The sequence below is a fragment of the Podarcis liolepis genome, assembly GCF_965112155.1.
Source record: "Podarcis liolepis genome assembly, chromosome: 9".
NCBI classification, from domain to species: Eukaryota; Metazoa; Chordata; class Lepidosauria; order Squamata; family Lacertidae; genus Podarcis; species Podarcis liolepis.
Genome location: NC_139564.1, coordinates 57198162 through 57225623, shown reverse-complemented (window position 1 = coordinate 57225623; position 27462 = coordinate 57198162). Strand labels below are relative to the sequence as shown.

Genomic DNA, 27462 nt, shown 5'->3' with positions numbered 1-27462 from the left:
TCAGTATTTTCTATAAACTGTAGATGGGGTACTGTGGCTGAGAGAGCAGCACACTCAAGGCCATCTATTGAGATCTTGGAACAGCTGAGATCTGAACCATACTTCCTGATTTGTAACTCCCCTACCATCTCTCATACTGTTGTCAATACTTTGCTTTTCAGAGCCTAGTTTAACATATGATTTCGACCATCCTGAAAAGAGCACATTACAGATAATAATGTACGGGCAAGTTATTGCTTGAACTGTGTGTATCCACAAGGTATAGAAGCTAAGTTTATTTCGTCAAAAAATTAAACCAGAATGTACACGGACAATTGAATGTTCAGTACCCAAGTACCTAAGTTAACATCAAGCACCAAAGTTGGCTTTTATCTGCAATCGGTTTGAACACCCAACTAAATTGTTATCTATTGCAGTGCAGTCTCTCTCAAAACAAGTGTTAGGAAGCACTTGTGTCTTAAAAGCCCTTTCTTATATCGTACATATGCTCTCAAATATCTACCATGGGTAACTGCTTCATAAACCAAACTAATAAAACAAACTGTTTATCCAAAAATTTAGAATATATTACTGTAGCTTTTCTGTTGGATTTAAGTTGTCGTCCTCTTCGCTGTCATTCTGTGAGGTGACAGAGTCTGGATGATAGGCAACAGATGATGCTAAGCTGTTAGATTCTTCATTGACAGCAGCTGCTACTCCTACAGGTGCAGAAGCTACTGAAGCTGTACTTCTTTGATCAACACTTCTCTGAGGAGACCCTGAAGCCGGCAAGACTGCAAATTAGATGACACTAGATTTCATCTCGTTTTATGCAAAAACCTCTGAAGGACTATTTCTATCATAATTAAATGTTGCAGCCCTAGTATATTAATACACTATATTAACAAATTAAAATTATGACTCAGATTAAATCAAGCAGATTTAAAAATAAAGAATACAAGTGCCTTCCCCCCATTTCACTTCTAAGATAACACGTTGTTAAAAAAAAGGACATTTCTGCTTAAGAACTATTTTTACCCATATCCAAATTCAAATGATTGACCAATCACTGATAAAATCTTTTACGATGGGGATAAAGCCCATGGGGTCTGAAGCCTGACTTGGAAAGGACCACAGACAGTGCAGAGGCTTGTCATAGCAGTGTACTGGACCTGAATTCTAATGTAAGTCTGCTTACATTAGTCAGAATGTAATGTAAGTCAGAAGCCCAATAACTCCTTAATGCCTATTTTTTCCCTGTGTTCCACTTTCTTCCTCCAACTCTATATTCCAATAGATTTTTCTATCTCCTGTTGGGCAGAATGGCGTTGACCAATTCTGCCGGGTACCCAAACTTGTGCCGTGATCATTGGTAAGCTTCCAAGTTGCAAGCTGTAGGTATACTAGGTCCGAGTGTCTGATCGAGCCTTGAAAAAAGATGGTTGGCCTTGACCACAGAGAATCAGAGGGGCATGGTTGCTAAGTGAAGGAATAAGGAAAACCACAGGTGGCACGGTTGGTAGGGTGCCACTAAGGTGACTGAGACCTGTTCCCTTGCACCTGGACTATCATATCAGTGGTGTTATGGGGAAAGTATAAACTACATTTCATGCCGGAAGAGCATCTATTGCATGGGTAGGCAAACTAAGGCCCGGGGGCCGGATCCGGCCCAATCACCTCCTCAATCCGGCCCGTGGACGGTCCGGGAATCAGTGTGTTTTTACATGAGTAGAATATGTCCTTTTATTTAAAATGCATCTCTGGGTTATTTGTGCAGCATAGGAATTTGTTCATATTTTTTTCCCCAAAATATAGTCTAGCCCCCCACAAGGTCTGAGGGACAGTGAACCGGCGCCCTGATGAAAAAGTTTGCTGACCCCTGATCTATTGCCTCCGCTCACTCCATGGAGAAGTGCATTTGTTTGTGGTTGACAGGGGTGAAGAAATTATTAGGTCTGCTGCTGGACAGCTGAAACATTTTTTAGATAATGGTTGCATCAAGGCTTCATTCTCTGGGCTTGAATGAAGTGTTACAGAGCCCATCTGCCACTCTGTTCCACTCTCATTTGATAAGCTGTGCTGTGCTAGACATTAGGATGGTTTTAGCTCCCTCTGGAGGGAGCAGCTACCAGTTGGAGACTTGGTTCTGCTTGATCTTGTGAGCTTTGATAATAACATTTTTGGTGGGCTTTCAAGCTTGAATGCACAGACAAGATGCCCAGTTGATACTGTCACAAGTATCTGCTGACAATCAGGAGCCTTATGTCAACTGTATTCATTACAGTTATTCTTGTCAGATCTCACTGGGCACCTTGGTATTGTGAGTGGTATCACAGGTGGCAGTTTCCCCATCCTAACTATGGCTGGAACTCATGGAGTGTGGAACGGAGTATGAGTGACTTTTGTAATTTTGTCTTGAAATGGAGAAAAGAGGCGGAATCTGGATACCCCCCTAAAAAAAACTGTCTAAAGGCTCAGACTAGTGGTATGCATCTAGCAGCCTTATTCTTTTTTTACATTATTATTATTATTATTATTATTATTATTATTCTACAAAAGAGAACCATAAAACAAATATAAATCAAAAACATCAGAAACATAAGCAATTATTATAGCAACAGTAAAAAATACAAAAAGCAGTTGATATAAAATCAGTTAAAATCCTGGGCATTTTTTAAAAAAAAAATTGGGAAAATGTCCAAAACATGGCTCTCCGAGCATCTAAGTCAGGTGGTGGCATATAAATAGTATTTATTATTAAGAAAGCCTACAGAGGAGCAGGGATATTTAGAGACAGACATCTGGTGTCAGACTTAACAAACAGGTAGGTTCCTTTTTTTAAAAAGAAAAGCTAAGATTTTCAATAAATATATCTACTCCATAGACACCTCTGTGATGATGACACCTCCATAGACACCTCTGTGATGATGAAGGCATTAAAATATCCTGTTCTTCAATAAAAGAGAAAATGGGAGATAGAAGCCTTAATCATGTGTACATTGAAACACGAACTTCTAGCAGTTTCTCCCTTACCAACTTTTTAAATTTATGACATAACAGGGAAAGTCATGTCTAAAGGAGACCTAACCTAGGAAAATTAGGCTGAGCAGAGGTTTGAATGTTTGGGGGGGGGGGGTTGGAAAGAGAATGGAACTGAAAAGACTTCCACCAATTCATATAACAAACAAAATACTGTAAATAACACCACCAGATTGCATGCTACTTACGGGATGAATTGTTTAGATGCTGGTCCCGAAGTGTGTGCAGTTCTCCTAACAATTTGTCCATTTTTTGCTTTTTACCCTTCAATGCTATCATCTTACTGAAGAGTTGGGCCTTTTCTTCAGACAAATGCTCAGACACCGAAGAAATCCTGCTCTGGGAAACCTCCCTGGTTAGAGAAAGACTCTCTGCTTGCCTTCTATTATCTGGAACAGGTTGAACCTAAAAGTAGACATATTTTATTCAAGTTAATTTCAGAACACTTAACACTACAATCCTATTACCACTTTTGGGAGAGTAAGTAAGTAATTCACAGAAGGGATTGAGATCGAGCAGAGGTTCCTGCAATTGGAAAGAGAGATGGACAACATAAGCAATTTCTCTGGTAGCCCCTCAAATCACCTTCCACACTGTTTCAAGGGTTCCCCCAAACCTTACCACAGCAGCTTTTCAGGGCTGCAGGGAGAAGGATGAATTGGCAAAAAAAGTCCCCTTCCCCTTCCACTTGTGGAAACATGTGATGTGCAGAGTTCTGTTGAAGGGAATGCTGGATTCAATGGAATGTCACAGTTTGCATCAGTCCACCCACCATTTTCCTTTCAAAGCAATCAAACAAAGAGAATTTTTTTTAATGGAAGTAGATTTGTTGAAGTGTTTTGTTTTTGTTTTAAAGATGAAGACTAAATTTCTTCATTGCAAGGAGTTGGATTAGACAACCCTTGAGACCCCTTCCAACTCTACAATTCTATGGTTCTATAAAAAAAATTCAATCCACATTACTTTCAACAGAAGGCATTTCAAGAAAAAACAATTCAGCAATGCAAACACATTAGCACTATTCATCAGGCTGTAGGAGAGGAAAAGATCTGATGCAGTTACTTTGCTGACAGAACACAGCTTTGCTGAGAGACCACCTCCCATTCTAGCTGTTAAACCTTTAAAACTGATGTGCAGTTTTGCTTTTTTCAGCTTGCCCTTTTCTGTCATACTTTTTGGCTTTCTAAGCCAACAGACAGTCTTGTTTCTATTGATGTTATTGTTGGTTTCTGTTTCTCTCACTGAGCAGCAGCTGCAGTCACAAGACTGTGTTTACATTCCACAGAGTCCAGATACTGGATTCTCACGGGAAAGGGAGACTGGATGTGACGTTCACTGGTTTCCTGTTTCTTAGTTCTGTCGTTTTCTTTGAGGGAGTTGCTCTCTGCTCTCACAGAGGCAAGATGTATATTTGTGTGTTCTCGGTATAGCCTAGAAATAAAGCCTAGCAATGTAGCACCATACCTGCTTCATCCTTTCATTTGCGGACTGGGATTAAACTCTGCTGGGCTCAAGTCAAGATGAGCCGTATCAACTCAAGGGCCGGAGCTGAATAAACTAACATATGTTGCCCTGACAGCCTTTTTGACAAACGGGCAGGATAGACTTTATTTTAAAAACGAAGATTCCATGGCAAGTGCCAATTAAGGAATCGATAGCAACTGACAACAATCAATACTATAATGCTCACTTCTGAAATAGAATTCTCCGTAGCAGAAAGCAAGCCATTTTAGACTGCCTTGATTAGCAATATAATCATGTACACTACTCAATATAAAAAAGGGTACCTGAGAATCATGAAGCTGGTTGTGAAAGCGCTGAATTAAGTCATTTAATTCTTCATTCAGCTCTGATGTTAGACTCACTCCTGAAATGCTACCAGTCGTTTCTGTTACAACTACAGGTGGGAGAGGAAAATGGAACATTTTATTGAAGTGCTTAATTAAATTTGGAACTTATTAAACAGAGGTTTTTTAATCATACAAAATAGGGCATACAGAAAAGACATTCATGTAACAAACTGGAATCCGAAAGACTTTTAAAGGTGTGGAAATTATTGTTTTTTCCCACTGAGAGACTGCAACTCCATTCATTTTCTACTGATTACTAGTAACTTGAATCATAATACAGAATTCAGCATGCCCCACACTTAACTGCCTGCCACTTTTCCAAATGTTTCTCAGATTCTCCTATCACTGTTACTTATTTAGGCTGTTCATATGACATAAAGCTATTCTTATGTGTTTTGTTTTCAGTTCAGAGGAAGGCTAAAGACCAGAGGGTGATACCCAATAGTCACAATTCAGGCCCAGTGAAATAGAGTAATTTATGTCTTATGAATTCAACGGATCTACTCTGAATATGTGGGTATTAACCAGAATGCACATTCTCAACCTATTTCATTTAACATGCTCCGGAGTAATTTATTAGGTTCTTATTTAAGAAACACCACCATTAAAGTGAATAATTTAATTACTGGGAATGCAATAAAAGGTACAACATCTGAGGCCTTCAAGTTAGCTCAGTTGGTTAGAGTGTGGTGCTGATAATGCCAAGGTTGCAGGTTTGAACCCCATATGAGACAGCTACATATTCCTGAATTGCAGGGGGGTTGGACTAGATGAGCTTCACGGTCCCTTCCAACTCTGATTCTATTATATCAAATCAATAATTTAATTGCAGAGGAAGAGGTCTTTTGTTCAGGTGTCTAAACCTCAGCATACCAGAATCATCCATGACAGCAATGGCTTGTTCTGCTTTATGCTGTAGTGCAAGCAGAGCAGCTTGTCTCCCTTGAAGAGCTTTCAGTTGTTCCTGTTGTTGTAGCATCCTCTTCAATAAATCATGTTGCTTCTTCAAATTTGCAAGCTCTTCTGTAGCCTCCTGCTGAGGATCTCTAGCCTGAAAAATATAAAGGGATAAAAATGAAAATAAAATAAACGGGATCAATATTCAGCTGCCCATTAGCAGTTAACTTAAATTTTTAGACGGTGTGGAGAAAACAAACCTGAACCTCTAAATATGTATGGCGTTTTCTTTTCAGAAAAAAGAATCCATGTTATTATCTTAAAATGTAGTGAAAGCAAAATTCAGTTTTCTGATATGCTTGCTTCCTCCCACCCCATATTGTATTAATTGGAGTTATATTCAATCCTTTTAACACCATGCTGAAATTTGGTATGCCATTTCAAGCTCTCAGCCCTTACAGCAAAATCCTATACAGTGGTACCTTGCAAGACGGAAAACTCGCTAGACGAAAGGGTTTTTGGTTTTTTGAGTTGCTTCGCAAGACGATTTTCCCTATGGGCTTGCTTCGCAAGACGGAAACGTCTTGCAAGTTTGTTTCCTTTTTCTTAAAACCGTTAATACAGTTGCGACTTGACTTCGAGGAGCAACTCATAGCACATGGTGTGGTAGCCTTTTTTGAGGTTTTTGAAGACTTTGGTGATTTTTGAAGCTTTTCCAAAACTTTTCCGATACCGTGCTTCGCAAGACGGAAAAAATCGCAAGACGAAAAAACTCGCGGAATGAATCAATTTCGTCTTGTGAGGCACCACTGTACTTACAAAGAAGTACCACTCTTTTTATCAGGCCTTACTGCCATAGGTAAAGAGGATATATTAATATATTTGGATATGATCCTGCCTTTTCTATTTAAAAAAAGGCTTGCATAATAGCTTCCATGCAATGACAAATAAGAGTTCTCCAACAAGAGCACTGTCATTCCATTTATTTCAATGAGAGATAGTCAAACATACAACTTCCACTGAAATGAAAACTACTCAAATTGGTATGCAGTGCAACACTGATTATGCAAAATCCTGTATTACAATGAAAACTGAGGAGAAAAAGAAAGCCACCAAGAGAAGCAAAGACCAAATCAGAATTCTTATCACACAGCTTAAGTATCTTCCCAAAAATGCAAGCACAAAACAAATTTCCTCATCTTTAATTCCTCATTTACGGTAAATGTTTTAAGATAAATAATTGGACTGGGGAAGAGAAACAGAAATAAAAAAGCAAATGTTAAAAAAGCAAATCCAAACAACCCCAGTATTAAAGGGTAAGAACTTATGATCATGCCAAATGGTCCAGAGTCCACATTCTGTTTCCATTTTAGAAATAATCAACCTTTTTTGGGGGTGGGAATGATAAAATGTTTACTATAACAACAGCATATATGGCCCATTAACACTATTTTCTTATGAAGTAAGAACAATGTGTGACAGAGACAGGAAGATATCTGAGCTGAGATAAATATTGTTGCTACATTATTCTTTAACTTATTTGTTCGAACAGGCCTTTAAAAAAATAAATGCAAATGCAGCAAAGCAGACAGAAGAATAATTTCACAGATAAATAGTGCATAAAGTCAAGTATTTAAAAGAACAAAAGCAATCATTGAATGTACATCCAACTGCTGTTACAGAGAATTTATTATAAAGAAAAACTAGGAATGGAGATTGAGCCCCTATATTTGGTAGTGTACCTTTGAGAGTAATCCAGGTTCTTGGCTATTAATCCTACTAGACCAGATTTCCCTGCCATTCAGAGCAGCTCTGTCATTTTTCACATTTGGACTTGCTGTAACGGCCATGTCTGAAACCTGTCCTTGAGAAGCTGAATTCCCTAGTTTGTCCTCAATGCAGGGCCGAGCTCTCAGACTAAAAGATACCTCCTTTATCAAATAGTTTAGTAAGTTAGACTGTGAACATATATTTCTGCTAAGCATAGTTTAAGTTTATAATACCGCTGGCCTATTCCAGTTGTAATTTGTCAACATACCATATTACCCAGGACCCGCTTTTAACCCAAACAAGCATCTGGGGAACCATTTCTTAATCTTTTACTAGATATTTGCATGGTGGTAGTGCGCCTGTTCGGACCCACATTGGATCAGAGCACAACCCACAAAAGGGTCCCAAACCACCAACTAAACCCCCAAACCCACTGAAGACCAGTGACTTAAAATATATTAAGCATGGGCATGGTTCAACAGATTTCTTTTTACAAAATGTTAAAGATGTCAAATGTTACGTTTCAGAGAACACATGCATCATGAGCAGATCTCTGAATCTCCTTGTATACGGCTCCTTCCACCAAACTTTTTAACTGCTTTTTAAACTCTCAGAAGCTGAAAGAAGCTGTTTGAAGATTTGGCAGAAGGGTTCCCAACTTCTTCCAAAGTGTCATGCGGTAGGTAGGGAAACTCCAATATCAAATGATTTGCAAACATGAATAAATTGCATGGTGCCACATGTAATTTCTTTTGACTGTGACAAAAATATTATGACTGCGGGTATACAAGTTGCTATGAGGATAAACTGCCAACTAAGAAGCTATGGCTATAGTCCAAAGTATCTCACCAGGACTGCACTGTAAAAGCTTATACGTACTTTGAGGTCATTCTTTTAGTAACAACAAGGTACAAATAAGCAAGGAATGAGATTGCAAACAGGTTTTAACACATCATTCTGAAGAGAATCCTAAATATAGTTTAGGCAATAAGGAATGTGCAGTAACATGGCTTCAACTTCAAACCTGCCTTGTGCTTAATTCCAGGTTGCAAGCCTTTGTCTACAGACCATACATACTGAATAAATGGTGAATAGTATCCCAAAACATTAAGTTTTGCATTGCTATTCATGTTGGGGATAAGGGGATAAGAGGGACTACATGGAGGAGATATTGATGTTGGGGATAGGAAGCTGGCTACAGTGGGAAGCAGGAGAGAGAGAGAGAGAGAGAAAGGAAAACCCAGTTCTGTGTTTCACTGTAGTTAGAATTCAGGCCATTATGACTTTAAATTGTTACATTTATTTTAATGTTTCCAGAATTTGTAGCTTATAAAAAGTTTTCCTGGACTAAAATTCAGATTCAGAACATAAGTTATCTGGAGAGAGAAATGCATCTTCATCTCTAGCAACTTAATTACTAAAAAGAAGCTTACCGTTGTATCTGAAACTTCAGACTGCACATCTATGTTTAGCGATGTGCTCTCAGCTACAGAACCAGATCCCACAGCTGAATCTATAGTCCGACCATCCTCCTCCTCATTTTCTCTAGCCTGGAATATTTTAGTGGCATAAACAAAAAACTACATAAATGGGGTAAAGGGAACATTAAGGGGAAAATATGCTACGCTTTAGATTTATCCCCCGTACTATTTTCTCACACCATTTGAAAAAGGCATTTAAGCTTTCCAACTTACAAGCATCTTCTGCAAAAATTTTAGGTATGATTTCTCTTGTTCTTTTAGATGATCTATGAGATGTGACAAGCGTTCCACATTAGCAGATCTCTCATTTTTCTCAACTAGATCATCTCGCATGGAACTGGCTTTTGCAATATAGTCACGAATTTGAATTAGTCTGCTCACAATCTGAAAGTCAAAAAAACAGCAGAGTCAATAATCTGTGATGGGCAGATACCACTGATGTAGCAAGTGTAAAATGTTGTTATAATACTAATGGGTGAAAAAATGTGTGTTGTAAAACAAAACCCATATGGGATATAAACACCACAAAAACCAAAGTTACACCAGCTACAAAAGTTAGACCCATTTTTTAAAAACACACAAACATTACATACAACAATTAAAAATGCACTTCTGTGACTATGACTCTAACAGTGCAATCCTGTGTCTACTTAGAAGTAAGACCAAGTTCAATGGGGCTTACCATTACTTAGTGCATACAAGCCATGCTGGCACGTGGTGTTGCCTTCTGAAGTTTTGATTTTATTGTTTTATATTTTGTATATAAAGCAGTACAATAATGCTTTAAACTGATAAAACAGATGGCAATCCTGCATTTTAATTTAAAAATATTTACAGTATTTAAAATGCTACAGAAATAAATTAACCCAGTCCAATTGCTTAACATCCATTTTTTACTAGCAGGACTTGCTTAAATGAGTGTCCAGGCCTCTAGATGAAAACCATGTTTCAACTGAATACATTCTTAAAAAAAGAAAAGTGTAATACATCCATGGCATGCACACACTCTCTCTCTAGTTTCTCAGCGTACATTTGCCTTATGTTCATAATAAACCTTCAAGAAAAAAAATACTATTTTAAGGAGCACTCATTAAATATTTCATTAAAAGATCTTTTTCAATATGAATTGGATAATTTAACCACTAATATCACCTGACTACTGTCCACTGCTGGTTCACCTCTTCCATCTTCTTCAATAGAGACAGGACAATTCTGTAACAAATCCTTACTCAAGGCAGCTGTAAATAAGTCTTTATATTGCGATGATCCCCCAGTTTCTTGTGTCTGAGAACTTGTTGCAGCATCTTTGCCTTTGTTAGTATTAATCTGCAGTGACAGGAAGTTGAATGGCTTTCTGCTTTCATTAAGCTGGCGTTTGTTGTTAGCAGCTGTTGCTCTGCCCTGAGAATCACTTCCAATGCTTCTCTACATAAGAGTGAAAGACCACAAAATGACTTATAGCTCTCTTTCAAAAACTGCTCCAGTTAAGAAACTCTGTGGGGTTCTTCTGGATAAAAAAATGAATGACCATTTTCCCTCCCAGTGCAATGAATTGAGTTGCATTGAGTTGAGATTAAAGAATTCATTACTATGGCAAAACAACATTGTAGAGAATTGTCTTATATCCTCCAAGTTCTCCCAGCTTAAGCTTTGTCCCCATCCTCCTATTCATAACTCCCTAGTTTCTCCATTCCCTTCCTGCTAATATGAAAGGAGTGGGAACAGAGTTGAGTTCAATCACTACCCAGGCCCCATATCTTCTGACTTGTAGCCAATGTAACACCTTGCCATGAGATCCAGAATTGTGAGAATCCCCCCCCACCTGTGTTTGTGCATTTGTGTGTGTACATAAAATACTCGAACCCAAGATCATCCAATGAGGCGGAATAGTGGGAGACTCAGAACAGATTTATTCACGTAGCTCATGGTTACAAAACACATAATTAGTTATCACAAATTGTAGTGATGGCTGCCAACTTGAATGGTTTTAAAAAGAAGATTGGATAAATTCATGAAGGATAAGGCTACCATACTGATGACTTCACCTCCAGTATCAAAAGCAATATGCTTCTGAATGCCAGTTACAGAGGAATGTAAGTGGGAGACAGTTTTTGCTCCCATGTCCTGCTTGTGAGCTTTCTATAGGCATCTGGTTGGTCAGTGTGAGATTAGATCAACAATTTTTATGCTGTTAACCGTAGGTTTCCTTTATCTGCAGCAGCGAACACAACAAGGTACTTGAACAGAGGAGCAGCAGAGGATCCAGTTGGCTCATTTCCTACCTACACATGAAGCAAGAGTTATGAAGATAGTGTCTATAGCCATAACTGGAAAATATGGAGAGAAGCAAGCAATGCTGTCACGCTTGCTCAGAAGCTAACAGCTGCCCAAGTGCCTGACAGTGGACTTTGCAGCTGACCTTTTCTCTGCTCTTGTCAGACAGGATTAAAATTCAGCTGCAAAGCGCACAGCAGGGCACTTGAGCTCATGCTAGCTTCGGCACCTCCTTCCTGCCTCTCTACACAAGTGAGACAGTGGCTAGACACCTGAGTTTCCTAACTTGGAAACGAGGGAGGCCACCCAGGTCACTTTAGTAAAAACAAAGCACATACCTGATCTAAATCACTGAAGTTTATTCTTTGTTTAAGTTTTTCAAGTTCTGCCTGCTCTGGAACAGACATTTGGGTAATGTATCTTGTATGAGGGAAAGTATGAGGTGTCTTTGACTTTTTCCGTCCAATTCCTGGTGTCGATTCTGGTGAGATGTCATTAGTAAGCCTTGTTTCACTTTCACCGCTAACCTTTTTCCTGTTTTTTTCTGAAGATCTGTTGGGTCTCTTTGGCTGACCACCCCAGCCCTTAAAAATTAAACAAAGAAACAAAACCACGTATGTCATCGTTAAAGAAAAATGATTACTTAAAATTCATGATTCTTCCCAATACCACACAAATTGCCTTTAATTGATTTTTAAAAACTTACTTCCATTTTAAAGCATGTGTTCTGCATGCTGCAATTTACTAGCCTTTTTCAACAACACTGTGAAACTGATTTCAAGCGTACACTTTAATATTTATATCGTTTTGGTAGAAGCATTATATATCCTTAAAACTGCCTGTGGAACCCACTTGTCAATACAGGCAATCCTCGTTTTGTGCAGGGGTTATGTTCCGAATCCCCACATGCGTCGGCAAACCACACACAAGTCCACTCTGCCCCTTCTCTGTTCTGCCCCTTTCTGTGATGTCTTTATAACGTATTGGGCCCATTTCCAGGTCTAGTGCCATCTGCGATAGTGCACCATTTGGATGTGCGTAAATTGGTCACTGTATGTAGAAGAGCTTAATACTCATTTTTTGTTCTTATTTTTATTTTGTATTATTCTCTTGTGAACCATGATGAGATCTACAGATGAAGGGTGGTATACAAATTAATAATAAATATTAACAGAAATAATAAGTATTAAAAGAAATTAGTGCTATACCGTGTTGTTTAATCGATCATCAAGGCTCTCATTGCTCCAGCCAGGTAAGTCACGATCATCCATTCCTTCTTCAAAAGGGCTGCCTCCTGCTGCCATGTTATGTTATTCACCACTAAATAAACAGATACCATTATAAGACAAATCCACTTTAAAAGGGCCACATTTCCAGTCTGTACTAAACGCTAGACACTGGGTAAGTCAGATATAACAGGAAACAATGGTCTCTTCCTATGTGAGTGAGCGTGCACATGTCCTGTTCTGAATGTTGGCGGTGGGGAGGAAAAACCCTCCTCCCACCGCAAGTCTTCAGGACAGCCATCCGAAGGCTGGCGCGGGGAGAAGGTCTTTCCGCCCCACCGCCAGCCTTCGGAGGAGGTCCGAGGACAGTGGGGAAGACGCGCTGCGCTTCCCCGCTGTCCCGGAGATTTCCCTATGGGCTTTCGTCTTGCGAAGGAAGCCCATAGGGAAATTCGTTTTGCGAAGCGCCTCCAAAACGGAAAACCCTTTCGTCTAGCGGGTTTTCCGTCTTGCGAGGCGTTCGTCTTGCGGGGCACCACTGTACAAGGATGAGTTGATTCAGTGGATGCAGCATTTTTAACTAATGCAGATTTATATAGAAATAAGTTCCAATCCACCATCTTTAATGACACTTACTCCCAAAGTAAGTGAATATAGGGTCATTCCATGTCAGTTCAACGTGGTCATGCCACCCACCGTCTCGGATTTTGATGGAAATGGTGTACAACCTTCCCTCATGGTTGAAAGAAACCCCCTTAAATTTTTCCCCTCTATCTCAAACGGTTTTAATTTTATAGCACTTCAAAGTTTTGTGAAATCTGTGTTTCTGTTCCTCTTAAGATCCTTGACTTTGTGTGCATTTTATATTTTTTCTCTATAACCAATGATCAGATCTCTTTGAAATTTTACACAGAGCTCAATAACATGATGAGGATTTCAGGAAAAAACACACCAGCACTCAAAAGATTTTATAAATGCCTAAAAAAATGTATAATGTAGGTTTTTTTGGTGGAAAAATGAGGTTTAGAAAACCTAAATTTTCAGTGTGAGGGCACGATGGAATCAAATGTTTTTGATGGTGAAAATTATTGCAAAGATGTTTTTTACTTGCTTTTCCAGCTAGCCCATTCTTGTTCACCTTCCAAGTGGCTATTTCCAGATGAATCCTCTTATAAAAGCTTTGTTGCCCTGACATGCTCTTAATTTCCAGAAAGACTAAGAGATTGCACATAGGCTGGCACTAATGTCCTGTACAAGTCTGTGATTCCTCACTAAACAGAGTCAAGCAAAAGCTATGTTAAGTGGAAATTCATAAAGGGCCATATAACAAGTTTACAGTACTTTCAATCGTTACCAAACTCACAGAACTCACTCTGAATTTCCATCTTCCAGTTTGATTTGCACAGAGGAAAACTGACTAAATCCCAGAGCCCTGATCCTAAAACACTTGCAGTACAATCCTAAACACAAATTACTCAAAAGTAATTCCTTGCTGGACGCGGGTGGCGCTGTGCGTAAAACCTCAGCGCCTAGGACTTGCCGATCGTCAGGTTGGCGGTTCGAATCCCCGCGGCGGGGTGCACTCCTGTTGCTCGGTCCCAGCGCCTGCCAACCTAGCAGTTCGAAAGCACCCCGGGTGCAAGTAGATAAATAGGGACCGCTTACTAGCGGGAAGGTAAACGGCATTTCCGTGTGCTGCGCTGGCTCGCCAGATGCAGCTTGTCACGCTGGCCACGTGACCCAGAAGTGTCTGCGGACAGCGCTGGCCCCGGCCTCTTAAGTGAGACGGGCGCACAACCCTAGAGTCGGACACGACTGGCCCGTACGGGCAGGGGTACCTTTACCTTTAATTCCTTGCTGGGTTCAATGGGACTTACTCCCACGTAAGCATGCATAAGAATGCAGCCTTAAAACCCTATTAAAATTAAGGCTTAATGTACATAACAGTGCAATGCCAGGATCCAGCAGAGAAAGCTGAAAAGTTTAAGGTGCTGTAGAGCATACTATTTAAAATATTTTAAATGGGTACCAAAAAACCCCATGTCCAAAGTGTTCATTCAACAACAGACATCACAAAGCCAAAACAAGTATGGTGAATTTTCCTATAAGATCCATCCATATTTGAAATGTAACACAGATACAGCACAATTCAATACCCCAAATTGCAGTCATCAAATATGGACAGCAATGTAAGATCAAATTATGCAAAGTAAGAGTCCTATAAGCAGTTGGCAACATCTAAGGTCAGCCTCAAGAACTCTTTTGTCACCAATGTCACACACAAAGGTGCATAACCAAAATGTCAGCAGAGAAAAGCTATCCTGATAACCTTTGGCTGAAAGCCTATGAATACTTTCAAGAGATTTGGGTTGGACAGGAGAGGATTAATGGATCCAGGAGACTGCCTTAACAGTCAGAGGTAGAGCTAGGTGCTCAGGGAGCGCACCAGGGGGGTGCTGCCCACGGCGCGCATCCCAGGGCGGCGCACAGTAATTTCACCCCCCTCAGGGAAGACACCCAGGGTGGGCCACACCCAACGCACCCCCATTCCTCCCCCAGTGTTAACAGTCCTCACAATGTTGCCAAGTATCTCCTTTGCTAGGGAAGTAACAGGTAAATGGCCCACAATAGAGACTGTTCTGGAAACCTGACAGCCATCTCTACCAAGTCCCTAGCCTGGGCGATGGGGCATGATGTCTGTAAAGAAGAATAGGCTGCCATTTGAGTCAGGCTGAGAACCAAAAGAGAGCTGAGCTCTGAACTCTGTAAACTAACAGCCTCTGGGGTGCTTGCTGTCTCCCTAGAGATCTAATATGAGAGAAGTGGACTTCAGGTTGAGTGCTCCTGATGTATCTTTGTTCGACCTGTATATTTGTAAATAAATGCAAATATTGCAAAATACAGTGATCTCCTTCCAAACGAGGCTAAATACGGGAAAGCACTGCACCCCTCAAACTTACTAGGAAATGAACACAACTGAACTCAAGGATCAGGCTGTCAGTGACCCCAAATTCTTGCTCCCTTTTGAATCCGTCTGCCCCCTTACATTAGAAATTATCTTCCACATATGATATGTCCCATGGTTATAACAGGAATGAAAAGACAGTGATGCACTGTTGTTCTTGCCTGATCAATAACACAAGTATCATTTGCAACTGGCAAAAACACTGTGCTCTATACTCTAAAACAACTAATAGTCTTCCCTAGCTACCAGTTGCTAGATGTTTTGCATTCACTTTATATCAGCCCAATTTACAGCCACCCTCAGCTCTCAAAAGAAAAACAATTTAAAGACACACATGCATTTAAAACTGTTTTCATTAATTTTGAAACAAGGAAGAACTTCTTAGATCTCGCTAAGATTTTTTAATTTTTACCGTTACAGTATTTCCCATAATTGTAGTGCAGATTCAAGCAACAAGATCTGTTGTACATTATGATGACATACAGAGGGTTATTATTATTATTAATTAAATGCGTATACCGCCCTTCATCCTAAGATCGCAAGGTGGTTGCCTAGCGCACTCTGTAAACAACCTCAGGACAAAGAAGGCAGCAGCCAAGTTGCAATCTTGTAACTGGCTTGTTCTATGTATAAAGTAGGAAAGGTAACAAAAGGTATGCAGCTTTAAACTTGAAGTACTGGTTTGCACTTCTGATTGAAAACATAGAAAAGTATACACAGACCAGGCACTGCTGCCTAACTTGTATTCATGTGAACCACCCTGTGATCTTTGGATGAAGGGTAGTATATAATTTAATAAATAATAATTGAACTGCAGAGTTGCAAGGGACCCTGAGGATCATCAAGTCCAACCCCCTGCAATGCAGGAATATGCAACTGTCCCATACAGAGATTGAACCTGCAACGTTGGCATTATTAGCACCATGCTCTAACCAATTAAACTCTCCAGGCTACAGTAATAAATAATTAAGTGTTGGCTACCATTGGGAAGCACTGAAGCTGGACTACAGCCACCCAAACAAGCCTCTTGCTGTAAGAAGCTTGGTTAAGCTTATATAGTCATACCTCGGGTTGAATGGGCTTCGAGATGAGTGTGTTAGAGTTGCGCTCCGCGACAACCCGGAATTAACGGAGCGTGTTACTTCCGGGTTTCACGCTTGTGCTCAAAATGACGTTACGTGCATGCACAGACGCACCAAAACATGACCCGCGCACGCGCAGACACGGGTTACGTTTGCTTCTAGATGCGAACGGGGCTCCGGAATGGATCCCATTCGCAACTAGAGGTACCACTGTAATGGCATATTGCTTCCTATATTTCAGTTCTGGCAGTTTTAGCAGAACCAGCAGAAGCAGCAGCACAGGGGAGAGCTTTAAAATGCCATGGTTAACAGGAAGCACCTACCTACCCTAACCAGTTCCAGAAATTCAGATATGAAAACTGGGAGCTAATGGTACCTTAAACCTAGGTTATGGGAGCAACAATGGAATGTCTGGGCACTTAAAAAAAAAAAATAACAAGAGTACAAATCTGAAAATGAATGAAGCGCAGCTAAAATATTATGTTCACTTCCCACATGGTCTTGTCCTTCCCCTGCTCTCCCCAGTAATATTCTTAAGAGGGTCTATTCTCCAATCTTCAGAGAATAGCTGGAAGTGGGGAGGCAGAAAAAGGTCCTCTTTTCCTTCCACTCTGCGGTTTTAACCTGAAATCTTAGGCCCAGAGCTCAGAGACTGTGAATGAAATCCCCGGTAGCAAAACTGTGCCTGCAACAATGGGAGTTTCGAACACAGACCCCGACACAATTCTTTCGCCAGGTCAACCGCAGCTCACGACCCTTCGAGTTCATCATAAAGCCCAGTCCCTTTCCCCTATATTACTGAGACTGGGAAAAAACCTGGGATGGGTTCCCCGTCCCCCGCCCAGTTACAGCGGCGGACCCGAACCCAGTTCCCTAAAAGGCCACAATCGCAAGGAAACGATCTTAGCCGAGCCCTTACCCGCGGCCGGCGCTGTGCAGGCCCGGTCAGGCAGGGAACCGAGCCCCGAACTTTTCTTCCAACCACGGCCGCCCCAGCGCGACTGCCGATCCCTCCTTACCTGCCGCTTCTCAGGGGGCGGGGTCAGAAAGACGGTTGGAGGGGCGGAGCCAGGGGGTCAGAAATCCCCGCTCCTGCCTTGAGATCGGCGGCAAAGTCCGGATCGCGGCAGAGAGAAGATGGAGGAGGAGGAGCAAAGCGGAGGGGCGGGTCCCGAACGACCCAAGCAGCCTGGCTTCGGGCCAATTAGGAAAGAGAACACTCCGTCTCCTTGGAGACAAGGCACCCCCTCCCAACGAGGCGCAGGGGGCGGAGCCTACCAAGGGCGCCGCGCGAGGCGCTCGAGGTGGAGCGGGTGGACACGCCCCCCTCCGCACCAGCGCGCGCGGTTCCTGAGGCGCGCGCTCCCTCAGGCGGGCCCACAGAGGCACCCCTCCCCATCATAACACGCGCGCGCGCATTTTGTTTTGCCTCCGGTTATCTCCCACCTCAGGGGGCTGCTCGTTTTGAGGGGGTAAAGGGCGCAGCCGAACCTCGCCGCCTTCCGACCTTCTCGGCCGGCAGCTCCCGTCGGCGCCCTCGTTCCATAAACGGAGCGGGAGGGTGCTTACATGACGGGGTCCCCCCTCACATCCCCGTTCCAACGGCCGTCCCCGCCGCCATCTTGGTGAAAGGAAGGCGGCGGACGGATACGTACCGTTATTCAGTCGCCCCTCCGCCGGGAAAAAAAGAGATGCTCTTCCGCCGTCGGCTCGCCTTCTCTTATCTCTTCCCCGCCCCCTCCTCCTCGTCCCCTCCCCCGGGTCACGTGGCCCGGTCTTCTTGAGGCTACGCTTCTTCCTCGACGGGCGTTAAGGAGGCGGAGGCGGCGGAGGGGCCGCCTCGAGCGAGACGCGCGCGCTCGAACTACGTTTCCCAGAGCGCAGCGCGCGCGCGCTGCCCCCTCGCGAACCGCCCGCCGGGCTCCGCTCGAGTGAGTCTGGGGAGCGTAGTTCGAGCCTCTGTGGCAGAGAGCGTTGCATTGTGGGATATCGGGCTTCCTGAACGGCGGCGTTACCTCCGTGAGGAGAATCGCCCGACTTGCTGAGGAGCCATTTCAAAGTGCACGGATGCTAAGTCTCCTTGCTAAGGCTCGGGCTGCCGATTGCGGTGATTCTGCAATAGGTTTTCGCGCTGGCTGATAAAATTGCTGCGTTTCTCTTCTGTTTCTCCTTTCAGAAACCGCGGATTCAATAGAGAGGCGCAGAATCACCGGTTACTAGCAATACAGTATACATATTTTAACGGAGATGCTACCTTTGGGCATGGTTGAATTGTTTCCACTCTTTTCTCCTGGTCCATCAGGGCTGAGCTCGCTGACTGGCAGGAAAAGGAAGAAAGGTGGAACTTTTACATTTATTTATTGAATTTATATACTGCCCTACACCCGGAGGCCACAAATGCAAGTTTTACACACACACACACAGTATTCAAAAAGTCAGAATAGCACCATATATGTAATCTATTTTTTAAAAAATGTAAAGGACCTCTGGACGGTTAAGTCCAGTCAAAGGTGACTATGAGGTGCTGCGCTCATTTTCTTTAAGGGCTTAGAGGCTCACTTTTAAAAAACAAAAACATGGCACACCACCTCAGTCTCCGAGCAGTGCAAGATTTCTCAGTTGCCTACCCGGGGTTCAGTTTCCTTGGAATGAGGGACAGCGGAAACGGTGGGGTCTTTATTATACACCTTTAGGTGGCAGGCAAAAAATGTTCATTTTCAACCAGGCCTTTGGTTGATTTGATTGACATTGTATGCCCTTTTAAGATGTGGGTAGTTTTTTTTTGAGGGGGGTGTTATTGGGTTGTTTGTTTTTATTTTCATTATGTATTTTGTGGTTTTATATTTCAGTTTTGTTCTGTGAACCGCCCTGAGACCTCCAGGTATAGGGCGGTATATAAATTCAGTTAATAATAATAAGTGGTTTATTTACCTATTATTATTATCCATAGATGCCACCTGAGCCTATGGTGGAGGGTTTCATGTGCCTTCTGGCACAAACCACTTCATTTGTTAGACTAAAGACCTTCAGCAGCATCTATCTCACCAAGGAACTGCCCTGTCTGGCTTGTTGGAATCCTTCATTGGATTTTAACCCAGGCAAATGCCCACAAAGGGATGCAAGTGGCACTGTGGTCTAAACCACTGAGCCTCTTGGGCTTGCTGATCAGAACATAGCAGTCTGAAAGCATGTCAAAAAGTGCAAGCAGATAAATAGGTACTGCTCCGGTGGGAAGGTACCGTATTTTTCGCCCCATAGGACACACTTTTCCCCCTCCAAAAATGAAGGGGAAATGTGTGTGCGTCCTATAGTGCGAATGCAGGCTTTCGCTGAAGCCTGGAGAGCGAGAGGCGTCGGTGCGCACCGACCCCTCTCGCTCTCCAGGCTTCGCGCACATTTCCGCAAGCAGCGGGAGCCCTGTGCTGGGCTCCCGCTGCTTGCGGAGAGTTGCCTGCATGCCGAAGGCTGGGCGCGCTGAGCCCAGTGCTCCCAGACGTCGTGCACCTCTCCGCAAGGCGCGGGAGCCCTGCGCTGGGCTCCCGCTGTTTGCGGAGAGTTGCCTGCTTGACGAAGGCTGGGCGCGCTGAGCCCAGTGCTCCCAGACTTCGCGCACCTCTCCACAAGCCCAGACTTCACGCACCTCTCCGCAAGCCACGGGAGCCCTGCGCTGGGCTTCCGCAGCTTGCGGAGAGTTGCCTGTTCTGGGGGCTGGGGTCAGGGGAAGCTCGAGCTTCCCCCGCCCCAGCCCCATGCCTGGGGGGGGGAATAATTTCCCCCCCTTTATTTCCCCCCAAAAAAACTAGGTGCGCCTTATGGGACAGTGCGTCCTATAGGGCGAAAAATACGGTAAATGGCATTTCTGTGCGCTGCTCTGCCTTTGGTGTTCAATTGCGCCAGAAGCAGCTTAGTCATGCTGGCCACATGACCCAGAAAAACTGTCTGCAGACAAACACCAGCTCCCTTGGCCTGTAAAGCAAGATGAGCGCCGCAACCCCACAGTCGTCTGCAACTGGACTTAACTGTCAGAGGTCATTTACCTTTACCTTTAAGACCCACAAACTCACAAACCTCTGTTAACTGCCCTAAACGCAAAAGATCAGAAACCCCCTCACAGTTCTTATGAGATGATGGTTGTATTTATGTTGTAAACCGCTTTGAGATTTTTCTTAAAAATATAAAGCGTATAGAAATTTAAAAAATAAAAATAAATTTTAACACCTCTTCTTTATCAAGCCATGTTAATTAATCTTGAGCAGATTACCGTAAATGTGATTCTGTATTGTGCCAGTATAAAAAATCCATCTGTCCAGCAGGTGGCAGAAGAACGTAAGGAAACTACATGTTTATTTATTAAAATATTATTGAGAGTTTATAGATGGTACAAAGTTATTATGTTTTTGTAAGTTTCATTTCTGATATGTTCTGTATCTTAAGACCACACATTAAATAGATTTTTGGCATCCAAAAGACAGACTGAGAACTTGGGTCCCAATCCCATGCATTGCAGTGACACTGCAGCACTTCAGAAAGCAAAGCTATTCTGTTCTTGAGGTTCCTGTAAATAAAATTTAAAAACCACAAAGGATTTTCCTAATAACCTTTCTGAAAGCCTCATCTTTTCTCAGCTTTACCCTTGGACTGAGCATTTTTAAAATCTGTCATTGTCTGTAGGGAGATAAAGGAGGAGAAAGGGGACAAGTTAAATTTAAAATTGGTTCTTGAGCTCTTAAGTGTCTTTATCTACATGCTGGCTTGAAATATTTCTAGGGAATTTCACCTTTCAGACTAATTGATTTCTGTGAATCTTGCTGTAAAATGGTTGTTCCTAAATAAGGCGGGGAAGGGGAAGAGGGAACACATAAACCCTGTTCCAGAATGGACTTTATCCAAAGAAACATCCAAAGAATGCAGGCAGGAGTATGTGAGGTTTCAAACAACCTGAGGACGAGTTCTGTAAAACGTTTAAATCTTTTGCACACCTACACTACCAGAAAGTTACCTAATGAAGAATGCTTCTTTACTTATTTTGTATTAATACTCTTCAAGCAGCATAGCTGTTTCTGACAATACTCGGTTCAGTTAGACATGCTCCATTCCTTAGGCACTGTTGCAGGAAGTAAGATGAATAAGTGCCAGATTCTGAGAGCACATTGCAAAAACAAGCTTGGGGGCATGATGTGCATTAATAATTGAAAAATTAAAAGAGCATCTGATAACAATCATTCCTCTGCAGTTTGAAATGCCCCTGATACTGAACTGCTTTCTCAACACCTTATGGCTTTAATTTAATGCATGTGTCAGCAGTCAGGAATCTAGAGTACCAAGCAATGTTAGAGGCTTCAAAGACAGAATGATTTTCTGTCCATATGAGCTCTTATCTTTAAAACAAAGTGCTCTGCCTAAAATGTTAAAAGTATGGATAATGTTCACGTCTGATCTAAAAACGTGATCTCTTTTCGCAGTTGCATTCTGAGGGAAACTTCATGCCACAAATAAAGCTGTCCAAAAAGTCACGAAGCTTCAACAGAGAATGAAGTAATAGTTTATAATACACCTTGGAGGGTCGTGTCCACTTTTACCCTGTATCTTTGACTACTACAACAATCTCTCTTTGTTTTGCCTTATCATCCCCGCAGAACTGTAGATCCCCCTTCCAGACCACCTTGGGCAGGGACTCTTCCCCTCCTTTGGCAGGAAAAGGGGAGGCGAGAGGGAGTGATGTTTAGTTTGATTCCTTTTGCAATAAAAAAAACTAAAAAGAAGAAAATATGTTCATCAGTAGTCAAATAGCCTACCTGAACCTTAGTCCGATGTTTTGAAAAAACACAAGGAAGCAGATGGGTAAGGTGCATCATCCCATTCTGACCTTTCTGTATTTTTACATAACAGCTCAAGGTGATTTGACATCAGCATTCTGAGAAACGCATAGAAGTCAAGGTTTCTCGAAAATGAGCATAGTGCTAGTCTGTGGGACATTTGCAGCTAAATGACAGGTGTGTAACATTATCTTTTAAAGACCGATCTTACCAGATCTAAAATTCAGCCAAATACAGCACAAAAGCACAAATGGTACAGCTTTAAAAACTAATGGCATAAGAAATAATTTCTTACTTTTCTCTAGAAACAAACACCTAAAAACTGGAAATAGGTGCAGCTCTTGGGTATGTCGCTATGTGGTTAGGAAGAAAAAGCAATGTACATGTCAAAAGTTTATAACGGAGGAAAAACTATTAATTAGAAAATGGTTCTTAGACATATCGTCAGACTTTACCTCTTCTGTGGTGACAGCATTTTTCAGAGATTAACAAGACAATCCTATACATGATTACTTAGAAGTACCGTAAATTGCAACTGTGTTCAGTGGAGATCTCCCTGATGCTTCCCTAAGGAAGCTGCATTGAACTGAAAGACCATTGGTCCATCTAGGTCAATATTGCCTACACTGGTTGGCAGCGGCTCTTCACAGCTTCAGGTGTGAGCATTCCCAGCCTTGATTCAATAGATATTGTGTGTCACATTACCTCCCACTGTTGCAGTCCCTAGCACAATTTTGCATTCTGTGGGAACATGCAAACATGCATTTATATCTTCATTTCCACCCGAGTGCTCGTGTAGCCTTTTCAAAAGGCATTGTACAGCTGCCCATTACCTTTTGGCAGTACCAAGACTTGTTTCCATCCACTTGTCTGTTGTGGTTATGATACATAGGTGCCATAATTTTTTTATTCCCCCCCTTACTTTTTTCATTGCATGGTTGATCTTACTAGTATTGTATTTGTAATGTGGCAAGCTAGCAATGGTTAGGACAACTGCAACTCCTCTGAACATTCCTCCCCACTGACTCATTACAGTTTGGACGGTTCAGAAATTAACAGCAAAAAAACAACAACTATCTCATTCTGGAGAAGGCTGTGATATTCTTTGCATCAACTCCGAAGGGTCTCTCTCTCTCTCCAGCATTTAAAGGTAAATGACAAGACTGTTTCGAGGGTGGAGGTGATTTCTCTATCACCAGATATATATGCTGTACTTACATTAATTACATTGGTGTGCTCTAATGGGATTAATTGCTTAGTGAGCTGCTGGAAAAGAAAGTAAAGCAGCAATCCTCAATACCCTTACTGGAGAGTAAGTCTCATTGAGTGCAGTGCAACTTACTTTCAAGTAAGTATGCAAAGGCTTGCATGGCATGAGTTAATCCGAGCTAATATGTTTCAGTGGGTAAGTGGGTGTTTCTAGACAACAAGAACAAAAGCAATTATTTGCAGATGCTTTACAAGAACTAGCCTGATAAAATTGGCAAGGGTTGTGCCAATGTCATTTAATTTTATCTGGAAGGTCATGGGATTCGGGTCTCCCAATCCCCACAGATTTGACTCAACGAACTGCATGAAGCTGACAAAATCTGTGTCAAATTTCACCTCATTTTTGCCATGAACCATAGCAGGAACGACTGTACTATAATTGCTCTTCTAGTAAATCCATAGCAAAGGGAGATTGCAAGGGCTGTGGGGGAGACATATAACAGAAAGAGGCAGAGTTACATACCATCAGCACGCATCTTCATTGGCGATCACTCATAGCCAAGGAGGATTGTCTTCCATGAACACAGTCTTAACAGTGAGTCCGTGAGTGACTGTGGAGGCCAATTCTGGCGACATAGGTTTCCAGGCAGGAGTTGATCACGGTGAGGAGCTGATCATGGTAAGGGTTTACCAAGCGTGCCTTCCTCTTAGCACGTTTCTCCCTTTCATCCTGAGTTCAAGCGTCTTCAAAGCCCATGGCACCTTTGGTAAAGGCTGTTCTCCAATAGGAGCGCTCGCAGGCGAGTGTTTCCCAGTTCTCAGTGTCTATACTACACTTTTTTAGATTTGCCTTGAGAGAGTCTTTAAACCTTTTCTTGACCACATGCATTACACTTTCCATTTTTAAGTTGGTAATAGAGTAGTTGCTTTGGAAGACGATCATAAAGCATCCAAACAACATAACCAATCCAACGAAGTTCATGTTGAAGAATCATTGCTTTGACACGGGGGATCTTTGCTTTTCCCAGTACACTGGCATTAGTTCGCCTGTCTTCTTAAAAGATGTGTAAAAAATTTCGGAGGCACCATTGATGGAATCTTTTGAGGAGTTGGAGATGGCGTTTATAAGTGGTCCATGTTTCACCAGCGTACAGTAAAGTTGGTAGTACAATAGTCTTGTAAACAAGCATTTCGTTTTCCCAAAATCGTCAAGCATATCAGTAAGCATATCACAGGCTCTGCCTGCTGCATGTCAATATAGCACAGCACTTATCCATCTTGTGACATCATCATATGTGTTTCCTTGCCACTGCTAGCAATAGCTAATTATGTGGAGCGAAGGCAGGGAAAGGCATGATGTGATGATGTCACAACAACACAGATCATTATTACCTGTTGCACTCAGACATGGGGAACTCAAACTTGGCAGTGTAGTTTTCTGCGCCATCCTTTCGCTGCTATGAATGTGTTTTTTTGTGGCTAGAGCTCAAACCTGATCATTAATAATTAGTCAATATTTACGAGTCCATACAATTTCTATGGGAAATCAGTGGGAACAGAACTCCCAGTTTATCTTACCTTATTTTGTATCTTGGACCCTTTAAGTTGTAGATCTTCAAGTGGTGAGTTGGGAGCCACAGCTGGGTGGCAGCGTGACTTACGGTGGATTGCATCAGCAGCATTTCCACCATTTAGGTGCCAGGCAGAAAAAATATATTCACCCAGGCCCTTGAGCCTTAGTTTGCTGCTTATCTTTGGATAGGGTGGTGTGGATTTGGGTCTGCTCTTTTATGCATATTCATTGGTGAGCATTTAGGTGGTTTCTATGCTTGTTTTTAATAGGAGTGCCAGCTTAGCCCCATGACTGTAGGTGCCCGGGGCCATGGGTGGCATGCACAGTGCATGGCCCTGGCACCAAAATTTGTGGCTGCCTGGCCCCTTCATGGGGAATTTTGTGGGTGCTCTGGCACCCAGGACCCCAGTGAGTTGGCCCCTATGGTTTTTAATGTTTGTTTCTGCAAGTCACTTCAAGTTCACCTTTCTGAAAAAAAGTGGGTAATCCACTTTTTTTTTTTAAGTAAGAACTAAGCCACATTGCATATTTGGGCTAAGGTGAGTTGCAGGTCTGTAAAGATGAGAAGACTACAATTCTGTAAGCATTTATTTGGGATGAAGTTTCACTGAACTGAGTGAAAATGCACTGGATTGTGTTGGATATCTTGCATATGATTTCAGTTTACAAAGCCAACAATTAAGGGAAGTAATGCTTATTAAAACCCGTGCAACCCATTTCAGCTGTGTTTTACAATGTATTAGCTCTCTTGTATTGAAGAATCTTTTGTCTGTTGCTTCAGTTTCCACGTATGCCTAATTACAGTATTTCATTCTATTTACTTGTATTGTTTTGTTTCCCCCTATTAAAGTATATCTCATTAAGGGAGGGAATCAAAACAGCAGTGAAGAACCTCATTCAGGCAGCAGCGTGATTTTAAGTGTGGCCTTAATATTTTAGGACTGGAAGTTTTAACTTCCCAAAACAGCTAGATGCCTCTTCTTTGTTTTTTATAGTTTGTTTGTTTTTTTAGTGTATTTTTATTAAAGATTCCTTAGTTTACAAAAATGCATGCATTGTCTCTTTTTTCAAGTTGTCTTTTCTACAGACCAGTTTCATTTGTTGTGAGACATTAGTGTTGCATACAGTGTTAGGTTAGGAAGAAAAGCAGGGGCATGGTGAATGGGGGGGGGGGTCAGGTGGCAATGCTTATATTCTTCTACTTAGAGTATGTGTGGGGTTTTGTGTCAGCATCACCTGTGTGGGTTCTCTTCCTATTCGCTTTTTGCATTTCCTTGGTGGTGAGAGAGGTTGGGGGTGGCCTAGGGTGTGGTTGGTTGTCATTGGTTAGCTATTAGTGAGATCTGTTTTTGTGTGTGAGTGGGGTGTGGATCAGGTTAGCCAGATTGATTCGTATGCTGTCGGTGGATTCTTGTTGTTGTCTTGTTGGGCCATGTATAAAGGGGAACCATACCGGGTGAAGGTGTCTTCTATGCCTCTCTTTTGTTGAAGTTGAAAATGTTGCTGGAATGCAATTGCGAGGCTTGAACACAAGGGCAGAACCACTCCGGCAAGAAGAGAAGAAGAAGAAAAAGAAGAGTTTGAATTTGATATCCCGCCTTATCACTACCTAAAGGAGTCTCAAAGCTGCTAACATTCTCCTTTCCCTCAAAGCGGCTAACCTTCTCCTGGTAATGGTGATTGCCGGACGTCATCATTGGCTAAATTGACCTCCAGATGTGCTAAGAAAATAAACTTGGCAATGATTCCACAGCTGCAGATGCGGTATACATTTAGAACAAATGACTTGTCCCAAAGAATGCTGGGAACTGGGATCCAGCACCTTAACAACCTGCAGTTCCCAGAATACTGTGTGGAAGTTATGCTTTAAATGTATGGATGGTTGCAGCAACAGATGGATGGCTGAAGTAACTTTCTAACTTGAGTGTGGGTGTTTCCGGACAGGAGCTTAATACCGCAAACGGATAGTTTAGACCCACCCACACCACCACCCCGCAATGTGAGCATCCATGTGTTGCCATAGACGCAGGGCCCGATTTAGGTTTGATGAGGCCCTAAGCTACTGAAGGTAATGGGGCCCTTTATATGTCCAGCTCTCCTTTGTCAACAACAAATTGTCGCTGTTTTTTTGGTGTTGAATATACGGTATGCTATATGATAATTTATAGACCTAATAGGTATCTAAAGCCATTTCCACATGCAGAATGTAGGCACCCTTTATATAGAAATGAGCAAACCAGTGATATTTTAGGGAGCAGGCTAGCAGGTGGGGCCCATTACTTACATCATAGGAACCTACAC

The 27462-nt window shown here is 42.2% G+C and overlaps 2 protein-coding genes across 52 annotated transcripts in view; one reads left to right on the top strand and one right to left on the bottom strand.

Annotated features, from left to right (window-relative positions):
• The window catches only part of PCM1 (pericentriolar material 1), a 48712-nt gene extending 30171 nt beyond the window's left edge, over positions 1-18541 (bottom strand). For 4 of the 50 annotated variants that reach the window (XM_083459519.1, XM_083459527.1, XM_083459530.1 and 1 more), the window contains exons 1-10: positions 18219-18497; positions 12499-12610; positions 11629-11874; positions 10169-10441; positions 9230-9400; positions 8969-9085; positions 5742-5919; positions 4806-4915; positions 3207-3423; positions 572-773 (exon numbers count right to left, since the gene is read on the bottom strand). In XM_083459519.1, the coding sequence (XP_083315645.1) occupies positions 572-773; positions 3207-3423; positions 4806-4915; positions 5742-5919; positions 8969-9085; positions 9230-9400; positions 10169-10441; positions 11629-11874; positions 12499-12594 (1610 nt within the window). In that variant the 5' untranslated portion in view covers positions 12595-12610; positions 18219-18497. Of the gene's footprint in view, positions 1-571; positions 774-3206; positions 3424-4805; positions 4916-5741; positions 5920-7507; positions 7697-8968; positions 9086-9229; positions 9401-10168; positions 10442-11628; positions 11875-12498; positions 12611-17482; positions 17616-18009 lie in introns of those variants that run through there. The other 46 variants (XM_083459512.1, XM_083459559.1, XM_083459561.1 and 43 more) reach the window with 25 other exon arrangements.
• Positions 18538-27462, top strand: part of FGL1 (fibrinogen like 1) — a 35680-nt gene continuing 26755 nt past the window's right edge. Inside the window, exons 1-5 of one of the 2 annotated variants that reach the window (XM_083460105.1) lie at positions 18538-18622; positions 18740-18901; positions 22026-22098; positions 22685-22724; positions 23415-23529. The gene's annotated coding sequence lies outside the window, so the exon portion shown is untranslated. Of the gene's footprint in view, positions 18623-18658; positions 18902-22025; positions 22099-22684; positions 22725-23414; positions 23530-27462 lie in introns of those variants that run through there. The other variant, XM_083460106.1, reaches the window with a different exon arrangement.